Source organism: Gadus chalcogrammus, chromosome 21, assembly GCF_026213295.1.
Source record: "Gadus chalcogrammus isolate NIFS_2021 chromosome 21, NIFS_Gcha_1.0, whole genome shotgun sequence".
Taxonomy (NCBI): domain Eukaryota; kingdom Metazoa; phylum Chordata; class Actinopteri; order Gadiformes; family Gadidae; genus Gadus; species Gadus chalcogrammus.
The window spans coordinates 16425353-16447771 of NC_079432.1; the positions used below are offsets into that span (position 1 = coordinate 16425353).

General features: G+C 50.0%; 2 protein-coding genes across 5 annotated transcripts in view; one reads left to right on the forward strand and one right to left on the reverse strand.

The window, feature by feature from the left end:
• The first annotated feature begins 722 nt into the window (after window positions 1-722).
• On the forward strand, window positions 723-17652 carry mideasa (mitotic deacetylase associated SANT domain protein a). Of its 4 annotated transcripts, none has more exons than XM_056581310.1 (13): window positions 723-760; window positions 1678-3478; window positions 4923-5150; window positions 5928-6324; window positions 6891-6957; window positions 7484-7626; window positions 7760-7863; window positions 8033-8108; window positions 9001-9089; window positions 11335-11475; window positions 11716-11811; window positions 13551-13729; window positions 15021-17652. In XM_056581310.1, exons 2-13 carry the CDS (start codon window positions 1928-1930, stop codon window positions 15367-15369), a joined length of 3420 nt encoding a protein of 1139 aa, XP_056437285.1. In that variant the 5' UTR covers window positions 723-760; window positions 1678-1927; the 3' UTR covers window positions 15370-17652. The 4 variants fall into 4 exon arrangements, with proteins under 4 accessions (XP_056437285.1, XP_056437282.1, XP_056437284.1 ...); XM_056581307.1 differs by having other exon boundaries at window positions 724-1240; XM_056581309.1 differs by having other exon boundaries at window positions 724-885.
• The window catches only part of LOC130374990 (PR domain zinc finger protein 1-like), a 9924-nt gene continuing 5126 nt past the window's right edge, over window positions 17622-22419 (reverse strand). Inside the window, exons 4-8 of the mRNA XM_056581974.1 lie at window positions 21574-21809; window positions 20570-20579; window positions 18705-19652; window positions 18313-18441; window positions 17622-18170 (exon numbers count right to left, since the gene is read on the reverse strand). Coding sequence (XP_056437949.1) covers window positions 17622-18170; window positions 18313-18441; window positions 18705-19652; window positions 20570-20579; window positions 21574-21809 — 1872 coding nt within the window. The remainder of the gene's footprint in view (window positions 18171-18312; window positions 18442-18704; window positions 19653-20569; window positions 20580-21573; window positions 21810-22419) is intronic.

The following is a 22419-nucleotide window of genomic DNA, read 5'->3' on the forward strand; positions in this document are numbered from 1 at the left end:
TCCTCTTATTAGTTGTGGCCCCGCGTAACCGCGGGGCCCCTGAGAATGGGTCAACATTTGCAACGATCCTTGCCAAACAGTCGTCAAACTCAACCTTATAGAGATACTTTGCAGAACTGCATTTAGGCCTACTAGGACCAGTTGAAAGCATGGGCTCCTGACGGCATCAGTAGGAATGTGAATAATAACATCATTGAATAACAATGTCTTTATTAGAGCCGGGGTTGCATTTGACATATTTAAGAATGTCACTAAATAGTGACAAAAAATGATGTAACAATGAATACCTTCAATAGTGTTGAGAAAACCAGTCCTCAGCCAGGGGCCCTCTTTACAATTTACTACACCTCATTACTTAGTATTACTTAATACCACTTAATTTCTCTTATTATCACATACTTTACTTGTTTTATTATTATCATTGTGATCTATGCTGCTACTTATTTTTTACATTTTTTTATTCTCACCTATCTCTTCTTGTATTGTTGCTGCTATGTGGCTGTTGAGGTACCAAGCCTAAGAATTTTAACTCATGTGTACTTGTACAATAATAAGATGTTCTAGGCAGTAAGTAATTCTAATTCTGATCTGATTCTCTGAAAATAACCCCGTTTACGGGCCACTGTGTCAGGAAAACAAACGTATACGGATGTGGAGAGGGGCGTGGCCAAATGTAGAGATAGGCATGGTCAAATGTGGAGAGGCGTGGTCAAACCCCCGGATCGGGTCACACTGTGTGTGTGCGGTGGAGCTGTTTGGGGTGAGGCGATGCGTTCGATTATGCAGATTTCTGCGTATTTTGCAGAATGTTTCCAATTTTCATATTTATATGAGACACGTAAGTCACGGGAGCGGATTGAATGCGTCATGATTCGATGAACTAAAGTAGGTTGTTGCATGCAAAAAGAAACTGACACTGTCACTGCGTGCTTCCCTCGCTGAAGGGGGTGAAAGTTGTGTTAGACATGTTTTCCTGGTAGTGTTTTCTTTTACGGACGTACAGAGTGCAACATTATAACTTCATTGTTGATCGCGCGATCGATCCGTTATTATTATGAAACGCATTTCGTCATGATCTCAACGCAGGGAGATCCTCCACTCGAGGGAAAGTTCGACTTTTGTTATGACATTTGTTGCGCACACTCCCGTCATGGAGCGGCTGCATGCTGTCGACTCTGATCGAAACCAAAGTTGCAGTTCCGTGGAACTCGTGGAATGCCTATGTGCAACATTGAGAAAGGTACACGCTTTGTGTTATGTTACAACATTTCGTTTATTAGTTGGATTAACCGTGCAGACTTTCAATATTGAGACCACTATTGATGTTAGCACTACAAATTCTTGACTTTTGCTTGTTTAATCCTAAACGGTTGGACGTTTCCTGTACGTGCCAAAGTGCAGCGTTGCACAGCGGCCGTCGCTGTCGTTTCCATAAAATCCATAACTTTGATCGTGCTGAAACTTTGTGTTTTTGACTACAGAGAAAATGGGATATCTAGCGGCTTTTGCGCCCGTTTTGTAGTCCTCCCGAGAATACCTACATGTCCACGTAATTTTTCCTTTCTTATTAAGGGGAGGGGGGGGGGGGGTACATTTTCCACCTCGTTGCCGACAACTGAAAAAAATGTCCTTATTTCAATGGGCAAACAATGTAACTTATCTTTTTTTTCTTTAAAGATCCAAGGTCCTCACTCGGAGCAACCTACAGAGATGGACAGCAAATCTCAGATGTGAGTTTGGACGGAGGGGTGTGTGCTCTCCACCCTTGGTCGTTTCCTTTGGGATTTATATTTCCTCCCGAGTACCTCGGTTCACACAATTAAATAAAGCCAGACAGAACTCCTTCCCGGGACGTCAGGGGCCTTGCACAGGCCACAACCCCGGAACTGCTCAGACTTTGCTATTTTCCAAGTGGCATAACATCACTATGAGCCTTCCTGTTCAACATAAAGTGAGTACTGACAAGAGTGGCCGGCAAAGGGCCGCCGACATGAAAGAGGTTGTGCAGTCCTCCCAGGATAACTATTATGGGATTGCTCCCCCTGCTCTGGAGTCAAACCTTAACGATTCTGGGAGCAGCGCTGGGATTTACAACCCAGACAAAGGGGCACAAGGCCGCCTCCACTACCAACAGGCCCCCCCAGTAAAGTGGATTCACCAGGACCCCCTACAGGGCTCAGGCTGGTCTCAGGACGCCCCGGTCCCCACTTGGGGTCCAAACTTTACTACCTACCCAGGTGGAGTGAGGGGCCCGACAGCGTTCCATAAAGGGGGTCACGATGTGGGGGGTGTGCAGATGGGGGCCGTGGAGGCTCAGCCCCCCGGACCTGTGGAGGTTTACAGAGAGGGCCCCCAGGTGTACGCCCAGGCCCAGGCCCAGGCCCAGGCCCAGGTCCAGGTCCAGGCCCAGGCCCAGGCCCAGGTCCAGGTGAGGGGCCTGGAGTGGCATCAGGCTCCGCTCCAGACCTTTCAACCACATGGCAATAAAGGCGTAGACATCCAGGGTCAGTCCCACACCGCCTCCCACAACATGCCTGGCTCTGTGCTGCAGCCCTTCCAGACGACCTTCAGGCCTGCCAAGCAACAGCAGTTCCCCCCTGGATACTACCCGGTATTCAACAAGGCCATGCCTGGCCTCGGCTACACTGAGCAACCTAAAAGCCAACACCATCTCCTCCAGCAACAGATGCAGCAGCAGCAACATCAACAAATGCACCAACAGCAGCAGCAGCAGCAGCAACTTCATCATCGCCACGTGCTACAGCAGCAGCAGCATGTGCAGCAACATGTGCAACAACAGCACCAAATGCAGCAGCAGCAGCAGCAGCAGCAGCATCAAATACAGCAGCAACACATGCAGCAGATGCAGCAGCAGTATCAACAGCAACAGCGGAGGCAACAGATCCAACAAATGCACCAACAGCAGCAGCAGCAGCAGCAGCAGCAGCAGCAGCAGAAACAGCAGCAGCAGCTACAGCCACAACACGTTGCACCGCCAGAGACTTTGCATTTGCATGGGCAGCCAAAGCCGACCCAGAACTTCCAGTCCTACCAGTCTCCCGAGCCCAACGCGTCCGTGGCCGGCGCTCAGAAAGAAACCGTCCAGACCGCGGGCGGCGCCAGACAGGAAGCGGAGATCCAATCCAGCGGCGACTCCTCGGCCACCGTGGAGTTGTCCCCCGACAAGGTGTTGTACTCCAAGCCCCCGGGCGCGGCGGGAGCGGCGGGCGGCTCCAGTGTCCCGCCCCGCCGCTCCCGCCGCCTCTCCAGGGACGGGCAGTCCCCGGGCGCCTACGAGCCCTGGACCCCTCCGCCGCTCTCCAAGAACGGCCTGCCGGCGGGGGCGGAGGGCCTGGTGACCACCGGGGGGGTGATCCAGAGCACCCGGCGCAGGAGGAGGGCGTCGAAGGAGATCAACCTCGAGACCCTGGCGCAGCAGGCGTCGGAGCGGGAGTCCCTTCCCCCAAGGGGGGGCAAGGTAAAGAAAAATAATCCACTCAATGTAATGTATGGAGTGTGGCTGGTCGTTATAGCGTACCCTAATGTAGTGCTGCATGTTTAAGGGTTCCTTTACAGGGCACCTCTCTGGAAAACTCATTTTAAATTTGTCAACATAAACATTGAAGGCATCTGCTTGCCTTATTCCACCAGCACCACATCTGTGAGATCTTTCTTATTTTTCTGTCTTTAGTTTACGTTCCGCTACACGACAACAAATCTGATATTGCGTACATGAGGAGATAATATACAAGTTAAATTGGGGGGGAATAAAACGACTTTCTTCAAACCATTTATTATCTTAATGAGATGATTGCCGTTTGCAATGCCACCAGCCAGAGAAAGAGGAAGAGGCCTGTTTTAAATGCAGAACTTTGGATGGACCAAACCTTTTCCCAGAGCCTGGTGATTCATTTGTTTCATATGTTGCAGCTGTCAGCTGCCATGCTTTTTCTTTTCATTGAAACTGGTATTACTGCAACTACAACTGTCTTCATGGAACAGTTCTTGAATCATTATGGGCTGAATTGCTCTTATTTTTATTCAGATTAAACCCTTCCTTAAAGAAGACATGCACTAGGGCAGCTCCAGTGGATGCACTATACAAAACTATTGTGAACAAGATATTTCTTGCACACACTATCTTATTGACACACGTTCTGTCGTCAGTCATTCAGCACAGCGGGGTAAAGCGTGCGTGTGCGTGTGTGTGTTTGTGCGCACACACTCCTGTGTTCCTCTGCTGTGACATGTCTGCACACCTCCACATTCCTCAGGCTCTTGGCAGTCGTTGTACAGGGCCTGGGAGGGGCCCTGAACGCCTCAGCCCTGCCCAGGCCAACTCCCACACACTGCCCCACCGCTGCCTCCACAAACTGGTTTATATTGAGTGACGATGGAAGAAACACCAAGCAGAGTCTCATCATGACAAGTGGAATAGGAATACAATTCTTAATATGTTATCTTTATGTGTTATTTAATTTGTTGTAGTTAGGGCTGGGAATGATAAATCAGAGGTTGCGCTGAAGATTGAAGAGGCTTTTTTTTTTTTTTGTACGTGGATCGGTGCGATTTCTTTTGATTTGTTTTCCGTCGGAGAGTCCGACTGCGCGGTAATCTCCTGCACGGTTGGCATGAATTGATTCCGTAATCCACAATTTAAGTAATGATGTTCCCATTTGCAACATTTGCGACTAACAGTGCAACTGTTACTTTAATGTTGTACTTTGTGTACTGTATGTATATAGTGTGTGCGTGTGTTAATAAACGCACAACAACACCATTGTGAAATGGCTCAAATGAAGAAAGAACCACTTTCATCCCATCTTCCCCTTTCTCGTCCTCCCTGACTCAGCGTTTTATCCCTTAATTGCGACTTCCTCAATCTTCTCATCTTCTTCTTCTTCCTACTTTTGTTTCCAAAGCTGGGGGAGGACGGCGCCCCCGTGGGCAAGCAGGCGGGCGGCATGGGGCCCCTGGTCATCCCCGTGTCGGTGCCCGTGTCCGGCGGCCAGGGGACTCTGGGGAGCCCCTGGAGAGGGAGGATGGACCCGGGAGACCACCACCGGCTCGCCCACAGCGACCACAAGCTGTCCGTCATCGTGGCCCGCCGGCGCTCCCTCAGAGGGTCGCTCTCCGAGAGCTCCGCTCAGGTCAGGAGAACGTCCTTTCCCTTTGGTGTTTCACTGCGATGAACAGGAATCATTGCTTTTCGAGAAGTAGTTTGCATCGGGAGTGATTACCTGGTGAGATGCGGGCGGGACTTGGTTGGCTAAGTACTAAGCAAACACGCATACAAGCAATGTTAATCCTAATGGATGCAAAGTCCTGATTGTGTTTTTCGTGTATATTTTAATTTATACATCATTAGACATTCCCTGGTTGAGGCTTATTCTGATGTAAATCAAAATAATCTTCTTAACTTAAGTTTCCTGGAAACAGCCCAGAAATATTGAATTGATTTTTAACGCTATTAAGAACCACATACTTCCATTGTCTTTTAGTTTTTCTTGGCCTTGGTTTCCCTGCTTTAGAATAGGACCATAGGGTTGTTATAGAGTATAATGACTACTAGTGAGATCCCAGGTATTCACCTGTACTCCTGGACTGGGTACCCCAAGCCCATTCAGCCGGCGATTTGAATTCAGACTGCAGAAGGGTCTGGAGAAGAGCAATGCATTTCTTTCTGCTTCCGATACGTTTTTGTGGGAGCCAATCACCAAGCTGGCTTTGGCGCGCAATTGGCTGGTTTAACACAATGTTGAAAGAGTCGTTTGAACTAGGCCGTGTTGATCACGGCCTCGTGCTGAAGAGAATGACAGCAGCCTCCCCAGACCAGCGTGCAATCTACGCTGGAGCTTGGGCTGGCCACAGCCAGGCTACTGCGCTCCATCCCCGTTGGTTGACCTGCCTCACCACCTCTTCCACAGGACGACGACGACCACGAGGCCAAGGCCAGGGGCCGGTCGAAGCGGCCGCGGCCGGAGCCCCTCTTCATCCCGCCCCCCAAGCTGTCCACCTACATCGCGCCCTCCGTCTACTCCAGCATCACGCCCTACCAGAGCCACCTGCGCTCGCCCGTCCACAGCCTGCCGGACCACCCCCTGGCGCTGCCCCCCTACACCCCGCCCCCCATCCTGTCTCCGGTGCGCGGCGGCTCGGGCCTCTACTTCTCCACCTTCCTGTCCAACATCGCCGCGGGCAACCAGGGCGGCCCGCCCCCGACGCTGCCGCCGTCGACGACCCTGCCGCCGCCGACCCTGGCGCCGCCGAGCCTGCCGCCGCCGGCCACGCCCAAGTCTTCGACACGCAGCCTCCTGCGCTCCGGTGAGTGTCGCCACGGCAACCCCATCACCCCCCAGGCCTCCCATCTTGGTCGCTACTCAAGGTGCTTGGAGACCTAAAATGTCTGAAAGGAACGGCTCCCTCCACATTAGTTATTCATTACTTGCTCAAATAGTTAGTTAGTTATATTGGTTTCATAGCTATACAAACATAAGATGGATAGATATGAACGTCGTCGGGCCAGCTATTTTCAGATTTGATTGTTTGCTGCCATCTACTTCGTGATTTGTAAGGCCATGCTGGTTGTCGATAAATGTGCTCTATAAAGATTTTGAATATATAAATATAGAGAATGAATTAAAAAAATAAATAACTCCGTTTGTATAATATCGTTTTTATTAATATATCATTAATGATCTATAATCATTAATTATTTGATAATATGTATTTGTGTGTGTGTGTACATACATTTTTTTAACCATGGTAATAGTCTCTTTTCCCAATGATGGGCCACTTGACCTTCCCCAGACTGGTATCTGGGTGAATGGGTGTTGGTTCCAGACCCTTGGGATGTGTCTAAAAGGGCTGCCTCCTTTGTGTTTTTCCAGTCAGTTCAGACCCCACTCCACCAGTCTTGCCATTGATTACTGATGCAACCGCTGTCAGCTTTGATCCGTGAGTACAGTCATCGGTCAATATAACGAACCCCCCCCCCGAGACTAGAAGACCTGAGCCGTGGTAGATGGCTTCAGGGTCCAAGTTTACAGCACAAGAAGTATAGTCACACAACGTAGCATGCAATACGGTTAGTAACACGGTGTCACAATACGTTTGGTAACACGATGACACATTTACCACACAATGCTGCACTATGCTAAGGCCATGTCCGCCACAGTGTGTGTGTTTGTGTTTTAGTGCACTTGTGCGTGTGTGTGTGTGTGTGTGTGTGTGTGTGTGTGTGTGTGTGCGCACGGTCCTGTGTGTATGTGTGTGCACGAGCGTATGTGTGCTCAAGTGTGTGTGTGTGTGTGTGTGTGTGTGCACGCGCATGCGTGTGTGTGTCAGAGAACCACTACAGTCAGAATCAATCAGCGTGATCATGTCCATTAGTGAACACGAGCGCTTTGTATTGAATAGTCCACTGCAGTTCCGCGTGCCGCTCCACTATTGACCCCTAACTGAGGATCCGTTCTCGCGGCAGGCGCATCAACATTGGCCAGCAGTACCAGGCAGAGGTCCCGGAGCTACGCCGGGACTCCGCCCTGCCGCCGGACGAGCACCGGGCGGACCTGCTGTGGCTTCCCAAGGCGGAGCCGCTCACCCAACAGGACGAGCCGGACTACCGTCAGTACCTCAGCACTAGCTTAGCGTTAGCATCTTAGCATAAGAATGTCATCATGTCATTATCTTGCATTTGCGGTAGTTCTCTCTGTACCGGTGTATCCTAAACCCTCCGTCTTCCTCCGTCTCGACCCAGTGGAGGACTTCATGAACCTGGCCTGTTCCAGCGTGCTCCGCGGCGGGGGAACCAATCAGGAGCTGGCTCTACACTGTTTGCATCAATGTGGAGGGAACGTCCTGGTGAGTCATTGGACCTGTAGCTCTTCTCCTCTTAAAGTTGCTTTTGTGTTTTTTGTTATTTTGCATTTGAGTTCTGGTCTGATTATTAAGTAAGGTTTGATTATTATGCAGCTGGATTTTTTTAATATCCTTTAAACAACCAACCATTTTGTTGCCTTTTCTCCTAAAGGAAACACTGAAACATTTAATGCAGGAGCAGCCAGTCTTCCCCAAAGGCCATCACATGGCCGACTATCACTACTCGGGTAAGAACGCATGTGTTGTGGTTCAATGGACCCACCGTGTAGGCCTGCACACCTTGTACAAACCCAGGTTTGCTACACGGCTCTTCTGCTCTTTTGCCGTTTCCTCTCTTCAACAAGCCACTTTACTGTGAAACACTGCCATAAAAACACACGTTAAGAGCGTTAAGAAGAGCACACATATTGACTTGGTGGGAAGAAACTGTGTGATCAGCCTCTTGTCTCTTAAACATTAACCTGCTGGGGGAAGTCTCCCTGAAGCCCTCCCTCTCCTGCATGCAGCCTCTCTCCTACCACATTAAGAGCGCACTGACAGAGCAGTCCTCTGCTCACTGCGGCTCTGTTCCTACCACATTAAGAGCGCACTGACAGAGCAGTCCTCTGCTCACTGCTGCTCTGTTCCTACCACATTAAGAGCATTAAGAGTGTGTTTGTGATGTTTTTGATGTGATGCTTATGTGTTAAGGTGTTTTTTTTGCTAATCCCTACACTGTGCCCCCTTAAAGGAGCATAGTTTGGGGTATTGACAATTTTTTCCTCGCCACCCTCTTGATTAGCTTTTTAAACTTTCTTATCTAACGCGGGCCGCATGGTTCTTGTTGAACAAGCGCCTGACAGTCTCTCCGTCCTGTCTCCCCACACTGTCTTTTATGTTTCTTGGACGGAATGTAACTGGTTCATTTCACTGCAATGTATTGTGTATGTGACAAATAAAATCTGAATCTGAATCTGAGCGCACTGACAGAGCAGTCCTCTGCTCACTGCTGCTCTGTTCCTACCACATTAAGAGCGCACTGACAGAGCAGTCCTCTACTCACTGCTGCTCTGTTCCTACCACATTAAGAGCGCGCTGACAGAGTTGTCCTCTACTCACTGCTGCTGTGTTTCCGCGCAGGATCAGATTGTTGGACTGCAGCAGAGAAGCGCTACTTCAACAAGGGGATCTCTGCCTACAGGAAGGACTTCTTCATGGTGCAAAAACTGGTATGCGCACACATTTTTCTCCATTAAGTTACTATATCCTCTAAATCACTGTCCCCTTGATTCATTTCTCAAATCGCTATCCCTACCTAATCACTTTATGGCCTCACTTTAACGTCAACATCACTTTTAGATGGCGAATGTGTATTTTTTTATGAAGTACAGTCTCTTCACAGGATACTACCTAGTACTTAAAGAAAAGTAACTTTTTTCTTCCATAAAAATGCAAGAGCAAATGCATAATTTTTGCTTAGCTTTAACTGAACTATGTTTTAAAGATCCCATGGCATCTCTAACATTAATGTGAGTTCCCCTAGCCTACCTATGCTCCCCCAGTAGTAGAAATTTCGTTGGGTGTAAAACGAGCACTAGGCATTCTGCTCCGGCTTTGAAAAAACGAAGCTCAGACACGCCGTTTTGGAGTTTTCCTCGTATGTCGTCATATGGGGAGATGCCACCTTCCCTTTCTCTGCCTTGCCAGCCCAGAGAATTTGGCCCGCCAATGAGGTGTGTGTGTGTGTGTGTGTGTGTGTGTGTGTGTGTGTGTGTGTGTGTGTGTGTGTGTGTGTGTGTGTGTGTGTGTGTGTGTGTGTGTGTGTGTGTGTGTGTGTGTGTGTGTGTGTGTGTGTGTGTGTGTGTGTGTGTGTGATTACACACACTGTAACACAAGTGTTGTACCCTTCTTTGTTATTTGGATAACCGTTCTGCTGTTGGTGTTATGGCGCATAACACGTCGGACTCTCGTCTCTAGTATTTCTACAACGAGACTCGTAGTGGGGTTATCTCAGCCATGGTTGAGAAGGAATCAGGGGAAAGGAACTTTGGCTTTGACTCCCTGAAGTACATGAACCACGACATGGTGGAGAAGGGGATTGTTGCCCGTGAATGTCTCCCGTTTGAGCCCCGCTGCCCGCTGCCGAGGGACCACCGCCTCGGCGCTGGCCGCCTCAGGAGGCGGTGGTCCCTAAGCGCTGCCTGCTGCCGATGCGGTGGTCCCTCGGCAGCGAGGCTCCGGCGGGAGACAACCGCGGTCAACAATCCCTTTCTCCTCCATGTTGTGGTTCAGTCTACTTCAGATTGATGTGGGTGTGAAAGAACCAGAGACGTGACGCAGTTGTTTGTGATTCATAGTATCATCTGGAGGCGCACACAGCTTTTGGCCGTGATAATATGTATTATTTGATATAGATATCTATGTATAAAATGATATTATTTAGTTATAACGCTCAAGGACTCCCACCGGAGCACCTGGAGTGTTCTAGAATATTTACAGAACATGGCCAAAGGCTGTGTGCGCCTCGCCATTGCGATACATCCACTGTAAACAGAGCGCATGGTACCGTGGCCGCAAGCTGCTCAGGGCCACACCCCCACCCTCCTCCTTGACCCGCCTCTCTCCTCCTCATTTGCATTAAAGCTACAGACACCGAAACTACGCGTTTTAGGGAAAGCTCAATGTGCGACTGGCTCGTAGTGGCTGTAATTCTGCACCACAGCTGAATTTCGGGAACGTCTTCAAATTGTTGTTTGGGGCCTAATATCTATATTAAAGCATCCATAAAGTAGCATGCCATGGGACCTTTAAACTTTTTTGTACATACAAAAAGTACAAGTCAGATTCAGCTTCTGAACAGATTCTGTTCTAAATGATCTGTAAACATGTTAATGCCTCCTGTTCATAAATGAGAATCGATTTAAAGAAAACTCATAATATATCGCGTTCAGAAATGATTTGAATGTGATATCCATTGAAGCAACTCAGTGTCCGATATTAAAGAAAATGTTTATTTTGAAACATAGCAAAAGACGGCTTGGCAATGTTGTAGATCCCTGTGTCATGCAGTATCAGGGGTTGATATTGCCACTGTCAACCAAAATCTGAATCATGTCATGTTTAATAATATTAAAGTAGTAGTAACCTAATAATATAGAATATAAGGCAGTTTGGGCAAGCGCAGAGTGAGCAGTGCCACCAAGGACTGACTTAGGTTTAGATGGATGCGTTTTGTTCACACACACCTCAGAAGACCCACATACATATCTACAGCCACGTAACATGGACGCTTCTGTCAACACTCAAGAGCTGTATCGCCCCGATCTTAAATCAACAAGACTTATTTTAACATAACCCGTGTCTGCATCCTGACGCCCACGCAGTCTGCAGTTATTCTAGAGCCTCTGCAGCGAATGTTGCCCTATATTATGAATATTCTTATTAATACTAATTTAATAATGATTATTATTAAAGGTGCAGACGAAGACAGTGTGCCAGTGCGTGGAGTTCTACTACACCTTTAAGAAACAGATCAAGATGGGTCGCAACGGGGCCCCTACCTACGGCCCCCCGGACTCACCCGAGAAGAGTGCGGAGGCTGCGGCGGACATTAAGGTAGACTTTGGCGTGCTAACAGTTGCTAAAAACACTGGTTTTAGATTTTATGAAAGTGTTAGCCTATGCCTGTTCAGACACAATCTAAGTTACGCATATTCATAATGATTTAAACTTTCTTTATAAATCCTGGAATACACTATTTAAATCTGATGTAGTGGGGTAACAGTCCTTGCAACAAGATTGAGAACATTAAAAAAATCAATGTGTGTTCCTGTTCTGTGTGTTCCTCTTCCACAGGTGGAAAGGGACGACCAAAGGGAAAGAGACTCCTGCGATCAGACCCAAGATGGCAGCCTGGCACGAGTCACTCAGTCCCTCCAAGCCCATGATTATGTAAGTGCCCCAGCTGTGTCTCGTCTGGCGTTGAGCATCTGATCGGCTCCAAAGGTCATCTCTCCCCATCCGAGCAGGCCTTACAAAGTGTCTTCTCTAGTTCAGCAGGCAGACTCAACCTCTTTTAGATCCCTCGAGGTAACACTGCTATGTCAAATGGTTGAGTCTGCATCAGTGAAGATTAAAGAAAAGGATATTTTTAAAACACTGAAACATATTGTTGTTTGCAAATGAGCATTGCATTTTAAACAGTGCTTTCCTTGTTGCTATATGGTCACTCCTTTCTGAACCATTTTGAAAAATCCACTCCTTGGTTTTGCTCCTCCACCGTGGGTCTTTGCTGTGCGGACGGTTCACTGTCCCTACCCTCTTCTGTACTAGAATAAGGGATGGGTTTAAGAACGGGAGGCAGGGAACGGGAGGTACTGCCTGTTACTGCAACCGAAAACCCTTCCTCTGTATCAGGAAGTTCCATGATTCATGGTTTAGGGTGTTGCGCTTTTTGGAAAGATCGAAAAAACACATTCTTTGTAATATTGTCAATCTGTCAAAAGAAAAACCAGCTTATCTGGTTGGGAAACGAGAATGCTTCACTCCCTTTGAGGCCCCCTGTGATACCCTGTGCACTGACACACACATGTGTATATATATATATATATATATATATATATATATATATATATATATATATTACTCTGCTACTAGTAATAGAATGATCTTGAGTGGGGAATGAATCTTAGGATCTGCGGGCCAAGTCTGGCGTTGTTAACTGAAACCCAAACACTGACACAATGGGTCTAAGGTGGGGCCGACAGAGAGGCAAACTCAGGTCCGGTTCTAACAGTTGACAGCGCTAGAAACGCGTTGGCTTTGACGTGGACCAGTGCGTCTGCCTCTCGCCCCCTGCTTTAGAATGCTGTATTGTGGAGGGCTTACTGCAGACTTTGTGCGGCGAAATTGAATGTTGCTGCATTTGGTATGGACACTGAAAAGCATCATTCACATGTTTTCAGTGAGGCGCTTGTACATTGTGTTTAACAACGGGGTTTTGTCATGATGGGATGTGAAAACCGTGTGTAATCAGACCTGTCCACAGAGACAGGTCGCTGTTTGATTTCCGGTGTTCTATCGTACTTAACGTACATTATATAAGCTTATATTATAGCATATTAGGCCGACAGTAGCCTATATGTTCTGTCAAACTGAATGCAGTTGCTGACGTGAACGCAGATGCGCAATGTGGTCCTATTGTGAACAGATAACATGCTTCTAGACGCAGGCGGTCCTTAAGCGGAGGCGCGTCGCCCACACACATACTCTTGACTTCCTCCCTGTGAAGGAAGTAGAATTAGAAGACGATGATATCTTAACCGACTCCTGCCCTTTTTATTAGTTCAAGTTAAACGTGCATTTTGCGCAGGACAAAGTGCAGAAGGGGTGTGTGTGTGTGTGTGTGTGTGTGAGGTTTTATTAGGGGGAGCGGAGGCGTTGCATTCAAAGTGCGGGCTTGGGGTTGGCCGGCGTGGACAAGTCAACGACATCAAACAGCAAGAGGTGTAGAAGTAGTGGGAGTTACATTCAGATTTGAACAGAAAACCAGTTTTGCCTGCGTTGTTAAAATAGCTGCGTCCCGTGTGTGTGTGTGTGTGTGTGTGTGTGTGTGTGAGAGGAGCTGGCGAGGCTGCAAGGTTGGTGTCTTTACAGTTGGTTATATGATGCCCCCCCCTCCAAATGCACAGGCGGGCTCCATGGTGCTGATGGAGAAGCTGGAAGGCCTGAAGAAGGCCACCCAGCCCCAGGCCCACCCCGTGCCTGCCCCGCGCAAGCCCCGCCCAGAGACGGCCGGCCGGAAGAACCGGGCGCCCTCCAAACCCTCCCAGGACCCCGAGGGGGTCTTCCCCTGCAAGAAGTGCAGCAGGTGTGTGTGTGTGTGTGTGTGTGTGTGTGTGTGTGTGTGTGTGTGTGTGTGTGTGTGTGTGTGTGTGTGTGTGTGTGTGTGTGTGTGTGTGTGTGTGTGTGTGTTGCAGAGATGTGGACTGGAGTCACTGGACTGGAGGCAGACTCGAGTCATGATTTTGAGGACCAGACTCGACAAAATTACGCATGACTTGCTACTCGACTTAGACTTGACTGCTATTGACTTGAGACTTGACTCGTACTTTGCCTCTTTGACTTGTGATGACTCGACATGTCTTGAGTCAAAAACATTTGTTGTTTTAGATATCTAACCTATTTCCCACCTAGAGGGCTAGACACTCAAGACGCATTCACTTCCGTGAAGATGAAAACAAAAAACTGCGAGCAAAGACCAATCTACACTTCAATAATATCAAAAAGTAATTTCATTATCGTTTATACTTTATTCAGAGTAACAGTTTTGGTTTCATATCGGCTGCGTTTTGAGTTGGTCCCATTGAAGCCGACTGGCCAGCCTCTGAAACGCAAGACATCGTAATTAAATCATTGTTCAACCGTTTACCTTCGTTCATTTTTTTTAACATATCTACACACTCGTATCTTCAATAATATCTTCTTGGCTTTGGTGTGACCTTGACTTGGACTCGACTTGCCTTTCCCTGTCTTGACTTGGGACTCGACTCAGACTTGACTGATAAGACTTGGGACTTACTTGGGACTTGCCAAGCAGTGACTTTGTCCTATCTCTGGTGTGTAGTGATGCTACGGGCACCAAACACAGTCCATTTTAAATGTTAAATAATTTAAAATCACAAACTAAAGAGTGAATCATTCCCACTATTAAACATACACATAGATTTTCGGTTTCATGCCACTAGAGGGCAGAACATTCACACAAAACCTCTGTAAAGTGCAATGGCCAAGGCCACTCCTCACACCTTCATAGGCTCTGTGCCCAACAGCAGACTGGACTGCACAGCGCTACGGAGAAATCCTCTCCAGCACACGGAGCCACACTGAACCTTTCTATTCCCCTCCCCAATTGAAACCTGTGCTCATATTTAGTAGATGTTTATGATGTACATCTAGTTGAACCTACAGAAGGTCGTGGATGTGTTTCATACGATCGATGACTATCAGTCTATTTCCTCACACACATCTTTGGTGGGATGTTCGAAGTGTTCAGAGGACGATCAGTGACAGTGAATCAGCCCTGTCTCGAAGGCAGAGTGGTGTGCTTCCCCAGCCTCACGCACCTCTCCCCCACTCCCCCCCCCCCCTCCCCACTGCAGGGTTTTCACCAAGGTGAAGAGTCGCAGCGCCCACATGAAGAGCCACGCCGAGCAGGAGAAGAAGGCGGCCGCCCTGCGGCTCCGGGAGCAGGAGGAGGAGGAGCGGGTCGCCAGCGCCGCCGCCGCCCAGGCCAGGAAGGAGGAGGAGGAGGAGGTGGAGGTGGAGGTCCAGGCGGCGGCCGCACTGGCGTCGGCCGCCGTGGCGTCGGCAGCCCTAGCGGCGACGATAGCGGTGCCCGGGGGCGAGGGCGGCGTGGAAGGGACCGCGGGGGCGGAGCCGGAGGAGCCCAGCAGCAGCAGGGAGGAGTCGTCCGAGCCGGAGGATGAGAACGATAAGGATTGGCAATGAACACGATAGAAAAATAGAAAATTGAAATCCACGTTTGCTTGTTGTGTAGAAAAAAAAAGAAAGGAGTTGGATGATTGCAAAGCAACCGGGGCGGACGGAGAGGCTGCGCGGATGGACTCGGAGGCGAGCTCGGGGTTCTTAGGGCAGGCGACTCAAACGATGGAGAGAGAGAGAGGGCGCACTCACACTAGGCCATCTGTACCGTGCCCAAGCCTGTTTCACACCTGTACCGTGCTCAAGTACGATTGGTGGCTATTGTTAGCGTGCTATTGCACATGCCATGGAATCACACTCCTACAGTTTTAAGACAAATTTGTATCTATTTTAACTTTTACAACGGGATATATATATATATATATATATATATATATATATATATATATATATATGGAGGTATTTTTGTTGATGAAAAAAATTGGTTTACCGGTATACTGTTCACTTTTGCTTTTGCCAAAAAATGCTTATTGTTTGTACTGTTTTATTTAATTGAAATGATCAAAATATTACTTTTTCATCGTCGGACGCACTTATATTTTTTGTAACATGTTTTATAAGGAAACATAATCAGGGGATTTCTTTTTTGTCTTTTTACCCGGAGCAAGATTTTTCTACTTTAATACCATAAACATTTATCAGATATTTGTGTTTGAATATCCTAAAGAAAATACTGATGTGATTTTTATGTTCTCTAAGATGGTTGCACAGTTATTCTTCTATTAAGGGGCCTTAAAATTGATGTTTTATGTAAAAAAAAAAGTATATGTATTAAAGTCCATATATTTATGATTGTTTTGTTCTACCAATCACATCAGATATTTTCTGAACCAGGAAATGTTCTCTTTATATACTACCTGTATCGGATAAAAGGGTAGAAGCAGTGAGTTCATGTGAGTCAACGATTACATCACCTGGAACGAGGTACGTCCATGATGGATGACGAGTTATGGTCACGAGGTGTGGTCACCACGTTTCCCATGTGTGTGTATATATATATATATATATATGGTGTATATATATGGAGACAGCCATCATTTAACTGGACCATTGAGACACACATAGGCCTACGGTTATGTACTAGCCTACTTGCCTTTTTCTGCAGTCTCATAGTTTTAAATAATATTCAAAGAAATGTAAAGAAAGAACATTTTTCCTTTATATTATATTTGAATTCTTAAAGCGTGTGCCTCGGTTATCTTGTGTGTTTGTAACAATTCCTTCATTAACGTGACAGTCCATTGGCCATGCTGCTGCCGCGACTACTTCCTCTACCACCTCTGTAATGCGCCCATCCCCAGGGGCCATCCACAGGGCCCCTGCTGTTCCCGGGCCCTCGGCTCCCTCTCACGTTCTCCTCGGTGTCTCAAACGACATGCGTTCACATCACAGCCCGTAAGAATTAGCCTGTACTATAGCCTATTAGGCTGACTGTAGCCTTTATCTTCTCTCATACTGAATGCAGGTGCCGGGAATGCAGAGGCTGGCATCTTCACACGTTGTTCCATACCAAGGTATCTTCAAAAGCTATCTGAGTCACATGAATTTATCATTTTAATCTAGCTTCCTTCACGGCGTGAAGGTGTCTGTACTCAATCGCTGTTGAGTAATGGTTTCATTTGGCATCTCCGGAGGGTGTTCAAATTGAAACTTGCACATGATGGGATTCATCAGAATAATGTGGTGTGTGTGCACAGGTTTGTTCTCACTTTGAGTAGCGAGGTAAACTGCTGATGAATATTGTAGGCTCAAGAGCAAGATCCCACGCCCACACGGATGAATGAATCATAGTACTATCTTTCTGGCCCCCGCGGAAGGCTTCATCATTATCCAGAATCTGATTATTCTTGATTCTGATATTATGTTGTTCTGCTTGTTAATGAACGCATTACAATTGTGGTCGTGAATTATGACCACAGTAAGGAGCACTCGTTTTTTAAATCCACATCTCTTGTTTACTTAAGGAAGAGTTCACAGCAATACAAAATATCAGATAAGCACAAAAATCCCCGTGGGTGAAAATATCCCATCTCTGTCTTTATAAAATAACGATTCATATTAAACCCTGAAATAAATTAACAAAGAGTAAAAAAAAACAGATCATTAGACCAATGGGGTCTCGGACAATGACCACTGTTACATCAAAGGCTACTTCTTCACAGCAAAGGTCGTCAAGGCATTGTGGCGTTCGTGAGAAGTCTTTCACAGAGGGAGGTAATAGACAATCTGATGGTTGTATGAGCTAGCCCCGGGGGTCCCTAGGGGCTCGGACACGCCGCCGACTCCTGCTTGACGTCCACCGGGTAGAAGGAGGCGGCACCGTCCCGGTACCCCAGCGCCTCCACCGTCGCCTTGTAGCAGATCATCTCCAAGGCCCCGCCCCCTCTCTGCACGCACGCCTCCGCCGCCCGCACCAGGCGCCCCACGTCCCCGCCCTCCAGCCCCGCGTCGGCCGCCAGCGCCTCCAGCCGCTCCGCCGTCTCGCTGAGGTCGAAGCGCTGGATCTCGCCTTCCACGCGGCACAGCTCCTCCGGCGGGACGGGGCGCCGGCCCCCCCGGGGGGGGGGCGGGGCCAGGGGGCAGAAGCCCTGCAGGTGCACCCGCAGGCTGCAGTGGTGGAGGTAGGAGCGCGGGCAGTGGGGGCAGCGGTGGGGCCGCTCCCCCGAGTGCAGGCGCTTGTGGAGCTTGAGGTGGACGTGCTGGGTGAAGCGGGCCGGGCACGCCTTGCACTGGTGCGGGCGCTCGCCCGAGTGCAGCCGCTGGTGGGTCTTGAGGTTGCTGGTGCTGCTGAAGCGCTTGTGGCACACCTTTGTTGGGGTATCAAACGGGGGTTAGGGATCGTTTTGGAGGGGCGTCCTCCTCAGACGTGGACATGGCTGTACACTTCGAGGTCGCGGGTGTCTTTAAGGTGGAATGTGTCTGGGGGGGGGGGTGGGGGGGGGGGCTTACCTTGCACTGATGTGGTTTCTCCCCGGTATGCACCAGGAAGTGTTTCTGCAGGTGGGCCAGCTGGGTGAAGTCCTTGGTGCACGTCTGACACCTGAACGGGCGCTCACCGCTGTGCACGCGCAGATGAACCTGCCATGGAGTCACCAGAGCGTCAATAATGTGACGTCACCGGGTTGTTATCAACTGTTAAAGAAACTCACAAAGCTAGCTTTGTGTTTCTTCATTTTTTATTAAAGTACTACTACTTACATAGCATACTTATTCATATTAATACAAAAGACATCTTAATGACAGCTAGCTACGTGATAAATCAATACATTAGTATGCATACTTGTATCGGATCGTCGTTCCTTGCCATAATTGATCCTGAACCTTTGAGGGACAGAACTCACCTTGAGGTTGGACAGCTGGCCAAAGATCTTGCGGCACACGTTGCACTCGTAGCGGATCTTCCCGTTCTGCCTGGTGAGCGGGTAGGTCAGGGTCTTGTAGCCGACGGACCCTCCTTCCTTGCTCTTCCTCAGGTCCATGGCGTTCTCGGCCTCCCCCTGTGGGCGGACCCCCCCCGGCCCCATGGCGGGGCTGGGCGTGGAGGGGAGGCGGTCCACGGAGGCCCCCACGCCCTCGGGCGGGGACGCGCCCCTGGGTGAACAGGAGGCGGGGTCCGGCCCTCGGAGAGAGGTAGCCCCCGGAGCCGTGTCCGTGACCCCAGCGCCGGCGGGCGACCCAGCGCCGGAGCACCTGAGGTAGTTCGTCCTGCCGAACACGAAGTAGCGGCGGTCCGCGCTACCCCCGCCGGGCGGGAGAAACACAGGGGCCGCTTTGGGCTCCGACGGGGCGAAGGTCAGCTCTGGGGGCCCGGCGGAGGGCGGATGCGGGGCGCGGGCGCAGCGGTCCAAGGGCGGCGCGGTGGGAGGTGGGGGGGGCGCGGTGGGGGGCTGGAGCGTGTCTCTGTAGAGGAGGTAGGGGAGGTGGGGGACCCCGCCCAGGCAGAGAGCGACGTGGGGCAGCAGGTAGGGGGTGTACCTCAGGCCCCTGTAGAGGCGGTTGGCCGGGGCCGTCCCGCCAGGCCTGCCCTCACGGGGACACTTGGAGGCAAAGTGCATATCCGATCGGCCGGCTCCGTCGGGGGGCGCGCCGTACGGGAGCGTTGCGCGGGGGCCGGGTCCGCGGTGGGGTTGCGGGCGCAGCGGGGGCTGGATGACGCCGGGGGAGGGGGGGGAGGCCCCCCGCGGGCCCTCGTGGCGTGCAGCCGGTCGGGCGGAGGGGGAGCTGGGCGGCTCGTGGCGGAGGATCTCTGAGACGGTGTGGCCCCGCCTGCCCACGCTCCTCTTGGGGGCCTCTGTGGAGATGGGAGGGGGGGGGGGGGGGGGGGGGGGGTTATTAGATTGTCATAGCGCACAAGACACGCCATGCCACTACAGAAATGCACTGGTGACTTAAGAACAATAGGGGCCATGTCGGTTTAATGATATGACAAGACAGGAAGATTGCAGCCCTGTCATCTCGGCTGGTGGGCCCACTCTCACCCTGCTCACACTCCCCTGCTCGCACCTGAACAGGAAAAACCAACCTTAAATGAAACCTCAACAAGCGTAGTCTGGATTTGTGTGCTTGTGCGTGTGTGGGCCTGTGTGTATGTGTGTGTTCCTGTGTGCAGTCCTCAATCTAAACCTGCATTGTCATTCACAAAGACAGACGCCTGCATGTTGAAGATAACATCCAACCGTAAAGTATACATGCAGCGCTAAGAACAGACAGGAACAAACGTTTATTTCATCAAACAAAATACTAACAAAAAAAAGACATTCCTTCCATTCAACCAATTTTTCATCTTGAAGGACCATCACTCGACCCTTTACACACAATCAATGAATCAGCCTAACTCCGGCTCGACACAACCCTGTATGTCTTGAGTGGCGCACCCCTCCCCTCCCCCTCCAACCTTTTTGTTTTTAAGTGCAGAGCTCTTGGCCAACAGACAGCCTGACACGAGCAGCGAGACATCAGTCTGTCTGCGGGACGCCCCGTCAGGAAGCTCCGACTGTCACCGGGGCATTTCCTGCCCCCTTGCTCTCTGAGAGACACTTAAACACGGGGCAGCCTGCAGGCAACACAGGCACTCACAGCCGCCGCTTGTGGTCGGCTGTTGTTTGTTTGTCTGCATGCACCATGTACGTGTAGGTGTGTGCATGTATGTGTGTGTACGTGTGTGTGTGATTGTGTGCGTGTATGTGCAGATTGCACGCTCATGCACTGACTGCTCCCTAACATGCAAAGATAGAAGCATGATATAATTAGTAGAGTGTTTGTGATTGTGTTTGTTTGTGTTTGTGTATGAGTCACTGTGCGCGTGTGTGTGTGTGTGTGTGTGTGTGTGTGTGTGTGTGTGTGTGTGTGTGTGTGTGTGTGTGTGTGTGTGTGTGTGTGTGTGTGTGTGTGTGTGTGTGTGTGTGTTCAAGAGAATGAAAGAGAAAGAGAGACCCTGAGAGAGGGAGACCAGCAGCTGTGTTGCTATGGGCAACTTCAAGAAGAAAAAAGGAAACTGACACATCGCCTTGAGTCATCAGAGCCGTGTCACCTTACCCAGGGTGCACGGCTCCACCTGGAGACGGACCCTCTCTCCTTACACCTCTCCCCCTCTCATCCTTTGTTGCCCCCCGCCCCTTGCTCCCACCCTCCCAGGCCCGGGATAAAGAGCCATGGGTGTGACCGTACGACGGGGGTGTTTAGCCGCGTTAACGGGACAAAGAGAGAGTGCGTCCGCTGGCCGGGTGCTTCAACCTGTCCGGGCCCTCTCTTATTCTGCCTTCAGCCTTTCTTATTTCCTCCACATCGGGTCCCAGACTTCCCCGAAGATGGCAACCACGACCTTTGACCTTTCCACGTTCATCCCGGCCATGACAAACAAAAAAACACATGCACACACACACACACAGTTGTCCCCCATCATCCTGCACAAATTCAAATACAGACATAAACACACACACACATGCACCTACACTGACACACACACACACAAACACACACACACACACACACACACACACACACACACACACACACACACACACACACACACACACACACACACACACACACACACACACACACACACACACAAACACACCCCCACACACACACACACAAACACACCCCCACACACACACACACAAACATACACACCAACGCACACAAAAAGAAAGACAAACACACACACTCACACACATACGCGCACACAGACACACAGTCTCACCGAACAGGCGTCCCAGCGGGGGGTAGCCGCAGCGCCGGGCGAACTCGGGGCAGTACCACACCAGCAGCTCCTGTCCCGGCCGCAGTGGGCGCACGGTGTAGAAGTAGACGTCCCGGCCGCTCTGGCACGCCACCAGGTTCTGGTCGGCGGCCCGCGTCGCCGGGTTGACGTAGCGCATCCAGTTACTGCGCGCCGGATCCAGCGCGTCCACGATGTGCTGTAGCTCCCCTCCGGAGAAGACCTGCAGTGGGAGGGGGGGGGGGGGGGGGGGGGGGGTGAAGGTGTCAAACGCGGGCGTTCTGCCCTGAGAGTGAAACCCGGACCGAGTCCAACCCAGTGTCACGAGGAGGGTTTCACCTCCAGAGTCACAGCCTCGACCCCGAGGCCTTTGCCCGTTATGACTACCCGACACGCACAGAGGTTTAACCATTTGCATGAGTTATATGTCACATTCATCACTTTATGGTCCTCTTATACCTTTCTTTTTCCTCTAAATGTCATGTGCTGCAGCCGCAGCATAAAGTCGAAGTCATGGTGGGGCTGAGAAAAGCCACTTCCTCGCCGAGTCATTGTGAGAGCTAAGACGCAACAAGGGAGAGCGTTTCTGTTTACAAAGACATGCCTGGTTTACTGGCAGTTGAAGCAGAGCCCGGAGAGAAAACACTGCGTCAGTGCAGCCACCGCAGAAAACAGCTGTGTGAACACACACCCACACACACACACACATACACACACAGACACACACACACACACACACACACACACACACACACACACACGCACACACACACACACCCACACCAGCACACGCACACACACACACACACACACACACACACACACACACACAC